The sequence below is a fragment of the Budorcas taxicolor genome, chromosome 10, assembly GCF_023091745.1.
Source record: "Budorcas taxicolor isolate Tak-1 chromosome 10, Takin1.1, whole genome shotgun sequence".
Classification (NCBI taxonomy): Eukaryota; Metazoa; Chordata; class Mammalia; order Artiodactyla; family Bovidae; genus Budorcas; species Budorcas taxicolor.
Window position 1 is genome coordinate 73,317,640 of NC_068919.1, and position 17,927 is coordinate 73,335,566.

The 17,927-nt window shown below is 36.7% G+C and overlaps 1 protein-coding gene across 1 annotated transcript in view; it reads right to left on the minus strand.

Moving 5' to 3' along the window:
- Positions 1-17,927, minus strand: part of KCNH5 (potassium voltage-gated channel subfamily H member 5) — a 391,931-nt gene that overhangs the window by 157,140 nt on the left and 216,864 nt on the right. Inside the window, exon 8 of the mRNA XM_052646974.1 lies at positions 4,761-4,960. Coding sequence (XP_052502934.1) covers positions 4,761-4,960 — 200 coding nt within the window. The remainder of the gene's footprint in view (positions 1-4,760; positions 4,961-17,927) is intronic.

Genomic DNA, 17,927 nt, shown 5'->3' on the forward strand with positions numbered 1-17,927 from the left:
GTGGGCTGGAGGAAGCACAAGCTGGAATCAAGATTGCCGGGAGAAATATCAATAACCTCAGATATGCAGATGACACCACCCTTATGGCAGAAAGTGAAGAAGAACTAAAGAGCCTCTTGATGAAAGTGAAAGAGGAGAGTGAAAAAGTTGCCTTGAAGCTCAACATTCAGAAAACTAAGATCATGGCATCCATTCCTATCACTTCATGGCAAATAGATAGAGATACAGTGGAAACTGTGGCTGACTTTATTTTTCTGGGCTTCAAAATCACTGCAGATAGTGACTGCAGCCAGGAAATTAAAAGACGCTTACTCCTTGGAAGGAAAGTTATGACCAACCTAGACAGCATATTAAAAAGCAGAGACATTACTTTGCCAACAAAGGTCCGTCTAGTCAAGGCTATGGTTTTTCCTGTGGTCATGTATGGATGTTAGAGTTGGACTATAAAGAAAGCTGAGCACAGAAGTATTGATGCTTTTGAACTGTGGTGTTAGAGAAGACTCTTGAGAGTCCCTTGGACTGCAAGGAGACCCAACCAGTCCATCTTAAAGGAGATTAGTCCTGGGTGTTCATTGGCAGGACTGATGTTGAAGCTGAAACTTCAATACTTTGGCCACCTGATGCAGAGAGCTGACTCATTTGAAAAGACCCTGATGCTGAGAAAGATTGAAGGTGGGATGAGAAGGAGATGACAGAGGATGAGATGGTTGGATGGCGTCACCGACACAATGGACATGGGTTTGGGTGGACTCCGGGAGTTGGTGATGGACAGGGAGGCCTGGCATGCTGCGGTTCATGGGGTCGCAAAGATTCGGACACAACTGAGCAACTGAACTGCACTGAACTGAATTCATTTTAATATTTTTACTTATTTCTTTAAAAACATTTTCATGTGAATAAAAATTTTATTTCAATTTTAATATTATCTTCATCTTTTTTCCCTAACACTCCATTTTCCGTCAATATTCTACCAATCAGTAGTACATTCCTATGACCATAAATAGTGAATAGCAAACAACCAAAAAAATGTCCATACTGAAACGTCATTGTGGATGCACTTCTACCGGGGGCCAGCATGAGGAACTCTGCCCATGGCAAAGGTCATGAGGAAGGAGGCTTGGCATAAGCAAAGGCGTGATCAAGCCTCAGGAAACCCCCTGTTCCCGAGCATCTAACCCCAAAGCCAGAGTCTGTTTTATGCTCTCACCTGCACCTCTGACTTTACGGGGGGCTCTCCCCCATAACTGTTTCTCTCGGAGAAGGAGTAAACGTGCAGCTCCAAGGCAATAAAAATTCTTGGGCGTGACAAGAGTGTTTCAGCTTACGGACTCCTCTGAAGATTATCTAGCCCACCTGTATAGGTTCGTCCAGCCACATGTGATTGTTTACAGCCTCCCAATCTGAGAGGCACGAGATGTTTTAGACTTACTAAAGACAAATTCTTTTGGGGAGTTAGAAATTATTAGTAGAGTGTGTTGGTTAGGAATTATATTGGTGAAGGCTTTTTTATTTGTTGTGTCAATAATTGCTGCTAATTCCCTGCTCTGGGTGGGACAAAGATGTCTCAGGTCAAACCTCTCTGCTGACAGACTAGCTTGTGTGACAGGATTATCCATACTCCTGCCACATGATTGTTTACTACCTCTTAACCATAAACAGCACAAAGAGTTTTAGAGTATTTTGAGAGTCTAAATTAGCATAGGGCTTTTTCTTCTTGTTGAGTCAATGATTGCCACCAGGCCTCCATATCCTTAGGCACCTGGGAATATATTAATAAATACAGTAGTTTTTGATGTTAGCAATACTAGACTTTTTGAGTTAATGGATTTTCTCTTTTATAATAGATCACTGTACTTTGTTATAAATCACTGTGTAAGCATATAGGAGAAATAAGTATTAACCTTTAAGACTAATCATGTTAACCTTGGGTTAAATAAATTCCTTTCTTGATTGTAACTCACTACACCCTCACCCTATAGGAATGTAACTTTATTTGGAGGGTGGTGCCTGGTTTAAGAAAAAACACACTTGGAAAAAATAAGTTTTTTGGTTATCAGAAAGAAAGGATCATAAAATGTCAGCAGGTCTCACTCGTGGCCAGAAGATGATGTAATATCCCTAAGACCTTTTTTTATACATTTACGTGAAGCACCTGATTTTGATAAAGGTCAGGACTGCTGACCCCTGCGTGACTCTGTATTCATCCCTATGTGTAACAAAAGGTATATAAGCAAACCCAAAAATAAAGAAATCGGATCAGTTTCTGGAAAGACTGATTCCCCCATGTCGCTTCTTTCTTGCTCCCGTTTTTCTGGCTGAATTCCCATCTGGAGCATGGATGCTATTCCACGTAATCCAAGTTATTCAGCCTCCTTTTTTCCACTAATCTTCCTACTACACTATCCATTTCTAATCTCTCTATATCTGTGATTATATATGTATTTTTCCAAAGACGCCGACTCCGTCCCCACCTTCGAATCACCCTGGATCTGCCGGGGCTGGATCCCGGCACACTTCTATACACACCCGATTCCAGTGCATTATACCCTAACTGTATCATGAAGCAGACAGGTGAGTAAGTACTAGAGGGGAAGCTTGTGAGAATCTGTTGATTCCATTATTCCCAGTATCTGGGAATTCAGAGAGAGAAAGGAACTCGAAGATCAGATCCGTACCAGATCTGTGGCATAGGCTCTGGGTTTATGTAAACAGCTATCATTCCAACATTTTACTGATGTTTTCTGTCAGCTACCATTAGACCCCACTGAATTTTCTGGAAAGAAAAGCTTCTGACCAAGACACTGATTGACAAGGTAGATGGTTGCCTCTGAGCTCAGTTTCACTGAGTGTGGACCTCAAAGAAAATCCTGCATTTGGCAATTTAAACACTGATTCCCACATGCACCTCTGAGGAAGACTTTTCCTTCTTGGATTCCCTCACTAATAACCTTATATCAGTTCAGGCACACATTAATCAAATTCCACAATGTGCAATTTGTCCTTTCCCCTCTGTGGTCACATATTCCACATTAAGGGACCATTTAATTGCATCTTGCAAACTGTGGAAAAACGAGCAAATAATTCCCTCTTTCATAATTCTTCCACACAGCTATCCTCCAGAATCTCACTTGCACTCTCTGCAGGCTTCAGTCCTTCAACTCTTACTTTTCAAGTCCATTCCCTTCAACTCCCCTCAGCCGTTCTGCCCCTAACAACAGCTGTTCTGGCTTAAAACGTCCTACTTGCTTCATGAAATTCCCCTAACTAAAAATCTACTTTGTTCGTTGGTTCTTTCACCATGACACTGAAAGGTGCTTGTTGAGACGGTCTGAAAGAAATTCTATGTCAACCTCCTATGATTAAAAACACAAAATTTGTGGGAAATGGCAAGGAAGATTATGTGCTGATTTGCTGTTGTTTTTCATTCGCTCAGTCATGTCCAACTCTTTGCGATCCCATGGCCTGCAGCATGCCAGGCCTCTCTGTCCTTCACCATCTCCTGGAGCTTACTCAAATTCATGTCCATTGAGTCAGTGATGACATCCAACCATCTCATCCTCTGTCATCCCCTTCTCTTCCTGCCTTCAATCTTTTCCAGCATCAGAGTCTTTTCTAATGAGTCAGTTCTTCGCATCAGCTGGCCAAAGTATTGGAGCTTCAGCTTCAGCATTAGTCTTTCCAATGAATATCCGGGACTAATTTCCTTTAGGATGGACTGGTTGGATCTCCTTGCAGTCCAAGGGACTCGCAAGAGTCTTCTCTAATACCACAGTTCAAAAGCATCAATTCTTCAGCGCTCAGCCTTCTTTATGGTCCAACTCTCACATCCATATATGACTACTGGTAAAACTATAGCTTTGACTATATGGACTTTTGTAGGCCAAGTTATGTGCTGATTACCATATGTCAAAAATGTGCTGATTACCAAATGTACTGATTACCATATGTCAAAAATCAGTACCTAAAAATAAAGCCTTCATCAATGCTTATAAAGTGAAATAGTTCAAGATCAGTTTTCTCTAAAATTCTTATATGCAAGCCCTACTTGTCATTCGCTACATTTGATGTGAATCAGCTGGGTATAGGAAGTGAGGACTTTTTAATTTGACTTTATCTATCATGAGAGGACTTTGATTTCTTCTTTCACCCTGGTATAAGTTAGATCGTAAAAATTTAGAGATTCCATGAAAAGACAAGATAGAATTTAGCAATGTCAGGTGGATTCCAGAGGTGGTATTCATTTCATAAGTTTTGTAAAGAAATGGGAAAAACAAGGAATTTTAAGTTGCATTATAAAACATAAAAGTGAGAGAAGAGGAATTTAAGTAGAGGGTAAAATAGAAGACACATAACCTTTTAGCTATAATCAAGGACATTTCTAAATTTTAAATGAGCAAAGTGTCAAAAGAGAAATGAGGAATAAAATCTAGCAGGAGAAATGGCAACACTGTTAGCATTTTTGAGGAATTTGGAAAATTATTCTGAGTGTAATGAAAGTGTTTTAGGCAAATGAAGTAATCAGTTGTTTTCAGGAACCACAATCCCTAAATTAAGTGTGATGACTACTAGTACTAATTGATGATTAATGGTTGACTGCTTTCTACCTTCTAAGTGCTAAGTAATATGATTGACTGATATTTGCTTGTGAAATACAGAATAACAATAATATACAAGTAATATGTGAGTGACAAAGTTACATGCATCTGAAGATCCTATTGAAACATAAAATCAGTAACAAAAACAGTTATAATAATCCATACCTTTTCTGTGTCAATGCCTTTCGACATGGACCATGTTGAGACAATATAATCCATGACTCGTTCACTAAGGCCTTTGGGGACCTGATAGAGTTTCAGAAAGTCCCGTACATTATTTAGCATCTCATGGTATCGGTTGGTGTTGGCATACATTTGCTGGAAAATTGTGGTAACATTTCCAAAAATAGTTGCATAAAGAAGAGCTGAAAGAGAAGAAATGATGAAAATAAAACAAATATCCCAAGTGAAAATAAATGATATGAATACTGGCCAGATCAATAAATTATCTGACAAAGATACCTTAGTAAACTTTTCAGGATTATGCATGATAACTCCCTGAGAAGAGTGCCTACAATTTGGTGTTCACTCAGTAAATCTTATCTTTAGTATGATAAACATGATTTTATGAGTGACCACCAGCTAGTCAATTTGGTAAAACATGATGGTGATTGATAGATTTCATGAAGAATTAGATGATCCAAGTTTATGATTTGCCTCTTAGCCTTATCACTAAAATTATCCTCCAGCCCTGTCTTCCTGAATGAAGCTTAATCAATTTAAAATTTTGAGGAATTGATGATTCAGTTTAGAAATATATGCTCATTCTCATTGCATGCTTCTTCCAGCTTTTGGAATATTTCCCTGCTTATCAATATTTTTGACAGAATATCAAAAATATAGGATGAGAAGGCAAACCAAGGTGTTTCATTTCTAGAAGATTCTAGGAAGAAACAGAATTGGAATTAACAGCTAAAATAAAACTTTGGGAGTGCCTATAATTTCTACTTACTAAGTTTATGTCAGTAATCCAGTACTGTAAGGATTTTTTTTTACTTCATTATTTTAAGAATAACTTGTAACCTGCAAACCACTGTTATTTATCTACAGTAGCTAAAGAAAAGTATAAGGTGTTCTAATGCCCATAATTGCTACTTCCTCCATCAACCAATAATGTGCCAACTCCTCTTTCTCCAGATCTATCAGGTTACTAATGTTGACCTGATCTTGAAAAAACTTTTAAAAGCAGTTGAGTTCAGAGCCAAATAAATACATCTTCAATCACACACCACTCCTAACCTATCCTGTCCCTTTAGTTTTATCCCTTAACAGCCCTCTTTTGAAAAGAAGGCACTATTTTATTCCCTTTAATATTCAGTAAACACTATGTTTAATAACCACACTCATTGCAAAAGCATTTCACAAGTAAGTAGAATATCAGATGATGATCACTTCCATTCCTGTTCCTGTAAGCATTTGAAAAAATAATTCCTCTGAACAAAACGTATGAACTGTTTCATTTCACAGTTTCATCAATCAAATTCCATTTGATGGAAAGAGTATTATATCAAATCAGCGAACCAACTTAAGATCCTCAATCTATTCTCAGAAAATCACTTGTTTTCTTTAAGAACAGTGGCTCTTTGAGCATAACAAATTAAAATTTCACAATAGGAAGCTATGATTTTACAAGCAGTTACTCGGGTTCTGTTTTAAAATCACTTTTTAGGGTTTTTTTGTTGTTGTTTTTATGGGGGGGTTGCTATTATTTTGGGATGTTGGTGTCAGCACAGAACAATTTTTAAGATAGACAATATTTTGTTAAAACTAAGTAGGAAGAATATAATGCTGACACTTCTCAACAAGATCTTTAAATCGTTGAATATTTATATTTAAAAACAACAAAAAAGTAGAGGTAATCACCGACTTAAAACTCTATTCCTCATTGTTGGTATTAAGAAAGACAAGCACAGAAATAATGTGAACAAACTAACGGTAGAAGAATCATATAACAAACATGGAATTTTGAATTTCCAAGAAAGTGACATGAAGAAAATCTGTTTTTTAAATAATGAGCTTTTTACAGGTTAATTAAATAATGCTACAATCATGCTTTTGAATAGCCTCCAGCTATTTTAAGATGTCAATGAATATTACAGAACTATTATTTTGACATGTTCAACTTGTTTGGCTCCGTAAGATGCTTGTAATATGCTCTATTTGCCAAAGTGTCTTACTACTGTCTTTTAGTTAAACAAATTACCACACATTTCATCTTTTGGGGTACATTAAATATGCACACATTCTAGTCATATGAATAGCTTAAGCACTGAAATATGAATAAAACTGTCAAGGTATTTACAGTTTTCAGCATTAATAAATGAAGGATATAATCAACATCCCATTAAGCTGGGTATATTACAAAGATATCTTCTGCCTCCAGCTTTCATGTGAGTGTGGTGTCCTATACTGAATAAGATTAATCAAGGTCATAATTTAAGGTAAGACATTCAACTATATACATATAATTATGTGCATGCATATATGTATATATAATATATGTAATTTATTTGTATAAATACATATGTATATTTGTACAGACATACATATTTGTAATACATACAATATATGCATAATTATATATACATATATAATACATACATTATTATGTATAAAATTTTTTACTTTGAAATGTTATAAGAAGGAAATAGCAACCCACCCCAATACTCTTGCCTAGAGAATCCCATGGACAGAATTGGAGGGCTACAGTCCATGGGGTCACAAAGAGTCGGACATGACTTAGTGACTGAACAACAAAAACAAACAGACATTATATTTAACTAGTATTTTACATGCAGTCATTTTGGGGGTATCCAACGTTATGTAAGTTTTATCATCTATACAAATCTATGTAATAAATGTGTATTTTTAAAAAGAGAAATCACTTCTTTAAAAATATTTTCCACATTTAAGACTAGTGCACATTTCATAAAATATGGTGACAGCAAGTATGACATTCCATGGCAAGCAACAATATTGCTTCCCACCACAGTTTCCGTTCACAGGATACAAGAGTACATCCTTAAGGAAAGTGACCATGGAACATGACACCCAACAATGAAAGAAATCGATCTCAGTAGAAACTAGCTCTATGCTGCTAACTCCCAAAGTAATAACCTCTCTCTTGAACTACAGACAAACAGATATTCTTGAATGTCTAATGCCATTCAAATCTAACATGTTCAAAAGAGAACTCATTTAACACTACCTTCTCTTCAACAACCAAGTGCATTTTTCATCTCATTAAATTGCAAAGCCACACCTATTTCCTCAGATTAAAGCTACAGAGTCTTTCTTCAATTCACTCTTTGATTCATCTAATCTACTCCATTATCAATTCTTATTGGCTCTACCTTCAAAATAGAGCCTCAATTCAATTTCTTCTCACCACCTCTACCAGCCTTCTTGTCTCCTTTAAGAGTACATGCTTTCCCACTGACTAGCTATGTGTCTTTGGACCAGTTACTAGAGCTTTTGAGTATCCTATTTCCTCTCTTTCAACTTTACAGTTACTCTAGACTCCTTACAAAGGAGTTGTGCTAAATGAGATAACTCATATAAAATAGTTTTAAAAGAGTCCAATACGGAGTAAGCATCCATGAAATGTTATGTATATATCAGCATCAGCATCATGGAAATAGCTTCCAAACAATTGACTTTCACTCAGCAAAAAAAACATCCCCTTCCTTCAGCATCAGTCTCCACCCCCTATTATGTCTGTTCCTAAACTTATTCATCACTACTTTAATTTATATGACATATTTATCTGTTGATATCTACCTTCCCAATTAGAAATGCAAAATCCATAAATACTAGCCTGGGCCTTGTTCTTTTTTGCTCACTGTTGTATTTCCAGAACAAAGATCAGTTCCTGGAACATTATAGGTATTTAAATATTTTTCTTTCAGTAAACTGACACACCAAAAACCTAGGAAACATTTTTTTCAGAAACATTCTTTTTTTCAAATCAAAGTTTCACTACTGGTGACGAAAAACACAGAAGAAGTACACATTATTAATGCACGTGAGAGAATAAAGTGTTGAGAAACCAAGGTGATACATGTCCTGGCCATATTAAGATAGCAAATGAATTGGGAAGTCCTATTGTCATTCATCAAACACGAATGCTCTTGCTTGACCCAGCAAGGTTTGTAGGGGACTATTATATAACTTTATACTTTGAATGGGATGCCATAGAGGTAATTTTCCTATTTTACTACCTGGTGGCTCAGATGGTAAAGCATTTGCCTACAATGCGGGAGAGCCGGCTTCAATCCCTGGGTCAGGAAGTTCTCCTGGAGAAGGAAATGGCAACCCACTCCAATATTCTTGTCTCCCTCTGCCCCCCGCAAAAAAAAAGGGGGGATCAAAGAAATATATTTTAGAACTTCCCTGGTGGCTGAGATGGTAAAGCGTCTGCCTACAATCCGGGAGACACAGGTTCTGTCCCTGGGTCGGGAAGATCCCCTGGAGAAGGAAAAAGCAAACCACTCCAGTACTCTTACCTGGAAAATCCCATGGATGGAGGAGCCTGGTGGGCTACAGTCCATGGCGTCACAAAGAGTCGGACAAGACAGCGATTTCACTTTCATTTTCACTTTCTTTGAATGGGATGCCATAGAGGTAATTTTCCTACTTTACTACTAATAATTTGATTGACCAGTTAAAATTTGTTAAGCCTCTTTTTATATGCTCTCCTGTAGCCTTTTAAGCTTGATACAATTTAAGACAAGCCCAGTTTTACTAGCTTATCATATTTAAGTGCTTCCCTCGTGGCTCAGCTGGTAAAGAATCCACCTCCAAAATGGAAGACCTGGGACCAGTCCCTCGATTGGGAAGATCCTCTGCAGTAGGGAAAGGCTACCCACTCCAGTATTCTGGCCTGGAGAATTCCATGGACTGTATAGTCCATGGGATCACAAAGAGTTGGACGCGACTAAGTGACTTTCACTTTCACATCATATTTAAAGACTTGGTAATTCTGACATCAGTTAGGTTCAGTCACTCACTCGTGTCCGACTCTTTGCGACCCCATGAATCGCAGCACGCCAGGCCTCCCTGTCCATCACCAACTCCCGGAGTTCACTCAGATTCACATTCATCGAGTCCGTGATGCCATTCAGCCATCTCATCCTCTGTCGTCCCCTTCTCCTCCTGCCCCCAATCCCTCCCAGCATCAAAGTCTTTTCCAATGAGTCAACTCTTTGCATGAGGTGGCCAAAGTACTGGACTTTCAGCTTCAGCATCATTCCTTCCAAAGAAATCCCAGGGCTGATCTCCTTCAGAATGGACTGGTTGGATCTCCTTGCAGTCCAAGGGACTCTCAAGAGTCTTCTCCAACACCACAGTTCAAAAACATCAATTCTTCCGTGCTCAGCTTTCTTCACAGTCCAACTCTCACATCCATATATGACCACTGGAAAAACCATAGCCTTGACTAGACGGACCTTTGTTGGCAAAGAAATGTCTCTGCTTTTGAATATGCTATCTAGGCTGGTCATAACTTTCCTTCCAAGGAGTAAGCGTCTTTTAATTTCATGGCTGCAGTCACCATCTGTAGTGATTTTGGAGCACAAAAAATAAAGTCTGACACTGTTTCCACTGTTTCCCCATCTATTTGCCATGAAGTGATGGGACCAGATGCCATGATCTTCGTTTTCTGAATGTTGCGCTTTAAGCCAACTTTTTCATTCTCCTCCCTCACTTTCATCAAGAGGCTCTTTAGTTCCTCTTCACTTTTTGCTATAAGGATGGTGTCATCTGCATATCTGAGGTTATTGATATTTCTCCCGGCAATCTTGATTCCAGCTTGTGCTTCTTCCAGCCCAGTGTTTCTCATGATGTACTCTGCACATAAGTCAAATAAGCAGGGTGACAGTATACAGCCTTGACATACTCCTTTTCCTATTTGGAACCAGTCTGTTGTTCCATGTCCAGTTCTAACTGTTGCTTCTTGACCTGCATATAGGTTTCTCAAGAGGCAGGTCAGGTGGTCTGGTATTTCCATCTCTTTCAGAATTTTCCACAGTTTATTGTGACATATATACTGTAAATATCATACCTAAAAGCCCTATAGTTTTCTTATTCACTGTAAGGGGATTATTTTAAAGAAAATTATATTAGATTAAAGATGGCTATAATTGTCTGACACTCTTCCCATAGATAGCCATAGTCTTTTTTCCTTTCCCTTGAATCTAGGCATACTCTATAAACTATTTTACTAACGGATTATGGTAACTATAATCACATGCCAATATCTGGGCCCATGCCTTATGAAACTAGAAATTTCTAATTCCTCACTACTAAAATACCTGCTAAATTAACTAGAATATAGTTTCTGTGTTGTGAAGGAGCCAGAATATTCCTCTGGAAAAGTCCACATGGAGAGAAATCAAGGCCCCTGGCTAAGGGTCTTGGCTTAGCTCCCAGCTAAACAATGGCCTTAGGCTGAACAATTTTAACTATGGATGTAAGAAGACATTTCTGATAACACTTAAGGCAGGGTGGATGGTTCAACCATCACTTCCCCTTCTATTTATACTGATATTTAATAATGATAGTTAAGATGGGAAGGAAAATGTCCTATCAATTTATGATTCCGTATGCAGCACATAGCTTGACAACATCAGCTTACTAGCCATGTATGTGGCTGAGCCAACTAAGAAGTGAATTTTTCAGACCCACTCAAGCAAACCCAGCAATAACATATGTCCCAGAAATAAGCCATGCCTTCCTAGCCCTGCACAAATTATAGATTCTTGAGTGAAATAAATGGCTGTTCTTGTCTTAAGCCACTAATTTTGATTAGTTATGTAACTCTAATGTTCTAATAAACAGTTTTATGAATAGTTGATTCTCAACTGATTAGTAAACCTGAGAGAGGAGAGTAGTGAGTGCCTTATGATACACATCAGAGTCTAATAGCATATTTAGGAAAAATAAATTTTAATATATTTTATTGAATATATCTTAATACTCAAAAATATCCATTATTTTTATAATATAAACATTGAAGTCATGAATGAATGCTTTCAAAAAGAAACAAAGTTTAAATGATTGAATAATGTCATATAACTTAATCCCAGATTTCATTCATGCATTGCTTAATTCCATGGATATTTATTGAACATCTATTATACGCCTCCACTACAATAGTCACTAAGGATAAAACATAATCTCTGTTCTCAAGTAGTACTTACTACTTCCAAAGGAAAAGTGTTAACCCTTAATTCTCCAAAATCATAGCCTTTGAAAGAAAACTAGTGATCATCATATCCTTTGCATAGTTTACAAAAATTCACAAATGCACTTATACCAATACCAACTATATAAATTAAGTATAGTTTATTTCTCATGGTTAAACAACTGGCAGCATCAAACAGAATCTGTATTGAGCTAATTAATTCTAACTTTACCTACACTCTTATAAGTTGCACAGAATAACAGATCAGATGATGATATCCAGTTCTTTGAATAAATTATGTTCTCAGTCACTTCATTTTGTTTGCTCCTTAGGTCATGCTGCAGCCATTCACCTTCTTATAATAATTTATATTTTTCAGACTTTTTGTGCCCATTCATGTTGACATCAAACATTTATTTTTCCTAGTTATCTTTCTTTTATAAATCTTGGCAAGTAATCATTAGCCTTAAACTATGTAGTTTAAAATACTTATATAAGGATTTTTGCATCTATGTTCATCAGTGATATTGGCCTGCAGTTTTCTTTTTTTGTGGCATCTTTGTCAGGTTTTGGTATTAGGGTGATGGTGGCCTCATAGAATGAGTTTGGAAGTTTACCTTCCTCTGCAATTTTCTGGAAGAGTTCGAGTAGGATAGGTGTTAGCTCTTCTCGAAATTTTTGGTAGAATTCAACTGTGAAGCCCTCTGGACCTGGTCTTTTGTTTGCTGGAAGATTTCTGATTACAGTTTCAATTTCCGTGCTTGTGATGGGTCTGTTAAGATTTTCTATTTCTTCCTTGTTCAGTTTTGGAAAGTTGTACTTTTCTAAGAATCTGTCCATTTCTTCCACGTTGTCCATTTTATTGGCATATAATTGCTGACAGTAGTCTCTTATCATCCTTTGTATTTCTGAGTTGTCTGTTGTGATCTCTCCATTTTCATTTCTAATTTTATTAATTTGATTTTTCTCCCTTTGTTTCTTGATGAGTCTGGCTAATGGTTTGTCAATTTTATTTATCCTTTCAAAGAACCAGCTTTTGGCTTTGTTGATTTTTGCTATGGTCTCTTTTGTTTCTTTTGCATTTATTTCTGCTCTAATTTTTAAGATTTCTTTCCTTCTACTAACCCAGGGGTTCTTCATTTCTTCCTTTGCTAGTTGCTTTAGGTGCAGAGTTAGGTTATTTATTTGACTTTTTTCTTATTTCTTGAGGTATGCCTGTATTGCTATGAACTTTTCCCACGCACCTATGGACACCTTATCTTTGACAAAGGAGGCAAGAATATACAATGGGGAAAAGAGAATCTCTTTAACAAGTGGTGCTGGGAAAACTAGTCAACCACTTGTAAAAGAATGAAACTAGAACACAATCTAACACCATATGCAAAAATAAACGCATAGATTAAAGATCTAAACATAAGGCCAGAAACTATAAAACTCCTAGAGGAGAACATACGCAAAACACTCTCTGACATAAATCACAGCAGGATCCTCTATGACCCACCTCCCAGAATATTGGAAATAAAACCAAAAATAAACAAATGGGACCTAATTAAAATTAAAAGCTTCTGCACAACAAAAGAATCTATAAGCAAGGTGAAAAGACAGCCTTCTGAATGGGAGAAAATAATAGCAAATGAAGCAACTGACAAACAACTAATCTCAAAAATATACAAGCAACTCCTGCAGCTCAATTCCAGAAAAATAAATGATCCAATCAATCAAAAAATGGGCCAAAGAACTAAACAGACATTTCTCCAAAGAAGACATACGGATGGCTAACAAACACATGAAAAGATGTGTTTCAACATCACTGCTTATCAGAGAAATGCAAATCAAAACTATCACGCCAGTCAGAATGGCTGCAATCTAAAACTCTACAAACAATAAATACTGGAGAGGGTGTGGAGAAAAGGGAACCCTCTTACACTGTTGGTGGGAATGCAAACTAGTACAGCCACTATGGAGAATAGTGTGGAGATTCCTTTAAAAATTGCAAATAGAACTGCCTTATGACCCAGCAATCCCACTGCTGGGCATACACACTGAGGAAACCAGAATTGAAAGAGACACGTGTACCCCAATGTTCATTGCAGCACTGTTTATAATAGCCAGGACATGGAAGCAACCTAGATATCCATCAGCAGATGAATGGATAAGAAAGCTGTGGTACATATACACAATGGAGTATTACTCAGCCATTAAAAACAATACATTTGAATCAGTTCTAATGAGGTGGATGAAACTGGAGCCGATTATACAAAGTGAAGTAAGCCAGAAAGAAAAACACCAATACAGTATACTAACGCATATATATGGAATTTAGAAAGATGGTAATGATAACCCTGTACGCAAGACAGCAAAAGAGACACAGATGTATAGAACAGTCTTTTGGACTCTGTGGGAGAGGGAGAGGGTGGGATGATTTGGGAGAATGGCATTGAAACATATATAATATCATATAAGACGAATTGCCAGTCTAGATTTGATGCAGCGACAAGATGCTTGGGGCTGGTGCACTGGGATGACCCAGAGGGATGGTACGGGGAGGGAGGTGGGAGAGGGGTTCAGGATGGGGAACACGTGTGCACCCGTGGTGGATTCATGTTGATGTGTGGCAAAACCAATACAATATTGTAAAGTAATTAGCCTCCAATTAAAATAAATAAATTTAAATTTAAAAAAGTTAAAAAAAATAAATTACTACAGAAAAAAAAAATACTTCTATAAGAATGCATTTTGTTAACCATTAAGGCCACATAAGTGGTTCAACCATTTCCATTTCTATTTCTATTTACTAAAGTCTACCTTTAATAAATGAAATTTAAGACATGGAAGGAAAATGTTCCACTAAAATATGATTGTATATGTATCACATAGCCTGTTAAAACACTTGAAATCACTCCAAGTGGCTGAACAAATGAAGCTGATCATCAGGTCTCCAATTTGGAACTTTTATTCTCCTTCCAGCTGTCTCATAATGGCTTCAGGTTTCCTTGGATGCTCTTTTGCAATGACCCATAAAAGAAAGCACCCTCCAGGCATCAGTTATGAACCAGATATTTTCTCTTTCCCAGTATTCACTTAATCCATGTCCCATTTCACCTAGTACCCGAACCATGCCAACTATCTTGTTAGAAATTAATTTCATTAATTACTTGATGTTAAGTGTTAAATATTGAAAACTATTTGTTACACTATCCCTCTTAGGGATGTTGGCATTTTGAAGGAGGAATTCCAGGTAATACAATGAATTGACTGAATTATTATTAGAATTAATGCTCAACTAGTAAGATAAGTTGATACCGAGAAGAAAATATTTTTTAACTTTATCAAATTATAGCAAGATATTGGAAAGATTTCAATAGCTTTCAGCTGATACCATGATCATCATGAAAACTGACTATATCAAACTAGTTTCAATAATTACATGTGTGCATGCTAAGTTGCTTCAGTTGTGTCTGACTCTTTGCAACCCCATGGACTGTAGCCCTCCAGGCTCCTCTGTCCATGGAATTCTCCAGGCAAGAATGTGGGAATGGGTTGCCTTGCTCTCCTCCAGGGATCTTCTCAACCCAGGGATCAAACCAGTGTCTCTTACATCTCCTGCATTGGCAGGCAGTTTCTTTATCACTAGAGCCATCTGAGAAGCCTGCAATAATTATATGGCAATGCTTACTATTTTTTATTGAAGTGTAATTCATTTACATAATACTCTCAGATATGCAGGCTTCCCTGATGTCTCAGTCAGTAAAGAATCTGCCTGTAATGCAGGAGACCCCGGTTCAATTCCTGGGTCAAGAAGATCCACTGGAAAATGGATAGGCTACCAACTCCAGTATTCTTGGACTTCCCTTGTGACTCAGCTGGTAAAGAATCCACCTGCAATGCAGGAGACCTGAGTTCGATTCCTGGGTTAGGAAGATTTTCTGGAGAAGGGAAAGGCTACACACTCCAGTATTCTGGCCTGGAGAATTCCATGAACTGTATAGTCCATGGGGATGCAAAGACTTGGACATGGCTGAGCGACTTCCACTGCTCACTACAATGTGAGCTATTTATATATTTTGGATATTAACTTCTTTCCAGCCATATAATTTGTATATTTTCTCCCATTGAGTGTGTTGTCCTTTCATTTTGTCAATGGTTTGTTTTGCTGTGTAAAAGCTTTTAAGGTTAATTAGGATCTGTTTGTTTAGCTTTGCTTTTGTTTCCTTTACATTAGAAGACAGATCCAAAAAAAAATAATATTATGTCCAGAAGTGTTCTGCCTGTTTTCTTCTAGGAGTTTTGTGGTTTCTAGTCTTACATTTAGGTCTTTAGTCCATTTTGAATTTATTTTTGTATATAGCATGAAGAAATGTTCTTATCTCATTCTTTTAACTGTCATGTTTTCCTGGCACCACCTCCTGAAGAGAGTCTTTTCTGCATTGTATATTCTTGTCTCCTTTGTCTAAGATTAATTGACCATATGTGTGTGGGTTAATTTCTAAGCTCTCTATTTATTCTGTTGATCTATGTGTCTGTTTTGTGGCAGAATCATACTGTCTTGATTATTATATCTTTGTAACACCGTCTGAAAACAAAGAGCCTATATTACAGGGAGGCCATAATATAGTTTGAAAACAGTCTGATACTTATAGCTTTGTCCATTAAGAATCTTCTGCGGTTCCATATTAATTTTAGGACTATTCGTTCTAGTTCTGTGAAATTTTTCATAGGTATTTTGATAGGGATTATATTAAATCTGTAGATTGCTTTGGGTAGAATGACCATTTTAAAAATATTAATTCTTCCAATCCAAGAGAATGGGCTATCTTTAAATTTACTTCTATCATATTTAGTTTCTTTCATAAGTGTTTTGTTGTTTTCAGAGTTCAGTTCTTTTACCACCTTGGTTAATTTTATTGCTAGGTATTTTACTCTTTTTGATAGGATCTTAAATAGAATTATTTTCTCTTTCTTATAGGTCATTATTGGTATATAGAAAGATAACAGACTTCTGCAGATTAATCCTATGTCCTGCAACTTGATTGAATTCATTTATTAGTTATATTTTTCAGGGTATTCATATATATTCTTATACCTTTTTATTTAAAAAACTTTAAAACACAAAATAATCCAACTACAATGGTGAGATCAGATAGTCTTGAAGTAGTTCAATGATTTGATGCAGAGATTTCCCTTTTCTCTTCAAATTATAAAATGCAAACATCAATTCACTATACCAAGTTGTATGTCTAGTTTTATCAGCTACAGAAAAGAAAAAAAGTAAAAGAAAAAATATGGTGAATACAGAATGGATCCACTATAGTGAAAAAATAAATTTATTTACAACTCTCTTCTGTTTATTTTGTACTAAATAGACATTTTAAATGTAATTTTCATTAATTATACCTGTAAGCCATTTCTCTAATCTTCAGCACCAGAATGTAAAAAGACATAGTAGAGGGAGGTAACATTAGATCACTTATTCTTTCTATATAAAGTGGGTGTTACTATTATACTTACATTAACATGGAAGCATTAAATATAAAACTTGAGATAATATTAAAATACATCTTTGCCAAAACATGAGTATTATTGATCCAAGACTCAGAATGAAATGGCACTGCCAACAACCTAAATAAACTGTTGAGGCTACTAAGAATGGTATCTGTGGGACAGACAAAATTTTCTCATATATTCTGAAAAATAGTGTCATAACCTATCTTCTTGGTGAGCCTCCAACAGTTTACTCTTGCTTCCAAATCTTTGTCATTAAGTTCCTTTGTGGTAGATTTCAAAATCTGACCATACATTTTTCCTATCTTGGTATGTACATCATTTTGCAATAAGACTTTATTGCTTTTCCCACCAAAAGGTGGAATATGCTTCCTTTCATATGGGCTGGTTTATGACTTCCAATAGAATATGGCGGTGATGATATTATGCAATTTCCAGAGCCAGACATTAAAGGGACTGGCATATTTTAGAATGTTGTCTTAAGATCATGATTCCTGAAGAAACCTAGAATGTACTAGCAGACCGCAAGAAAGCAAGAATGGCAAGTTATTCAGTGGTCTCAGCTGAAGTCTTAATGGGTACACTGTTTGAACCAATTATTCCATTTCTTGGAAGTTACACCATGACATTATAAAATAAGTGCACAA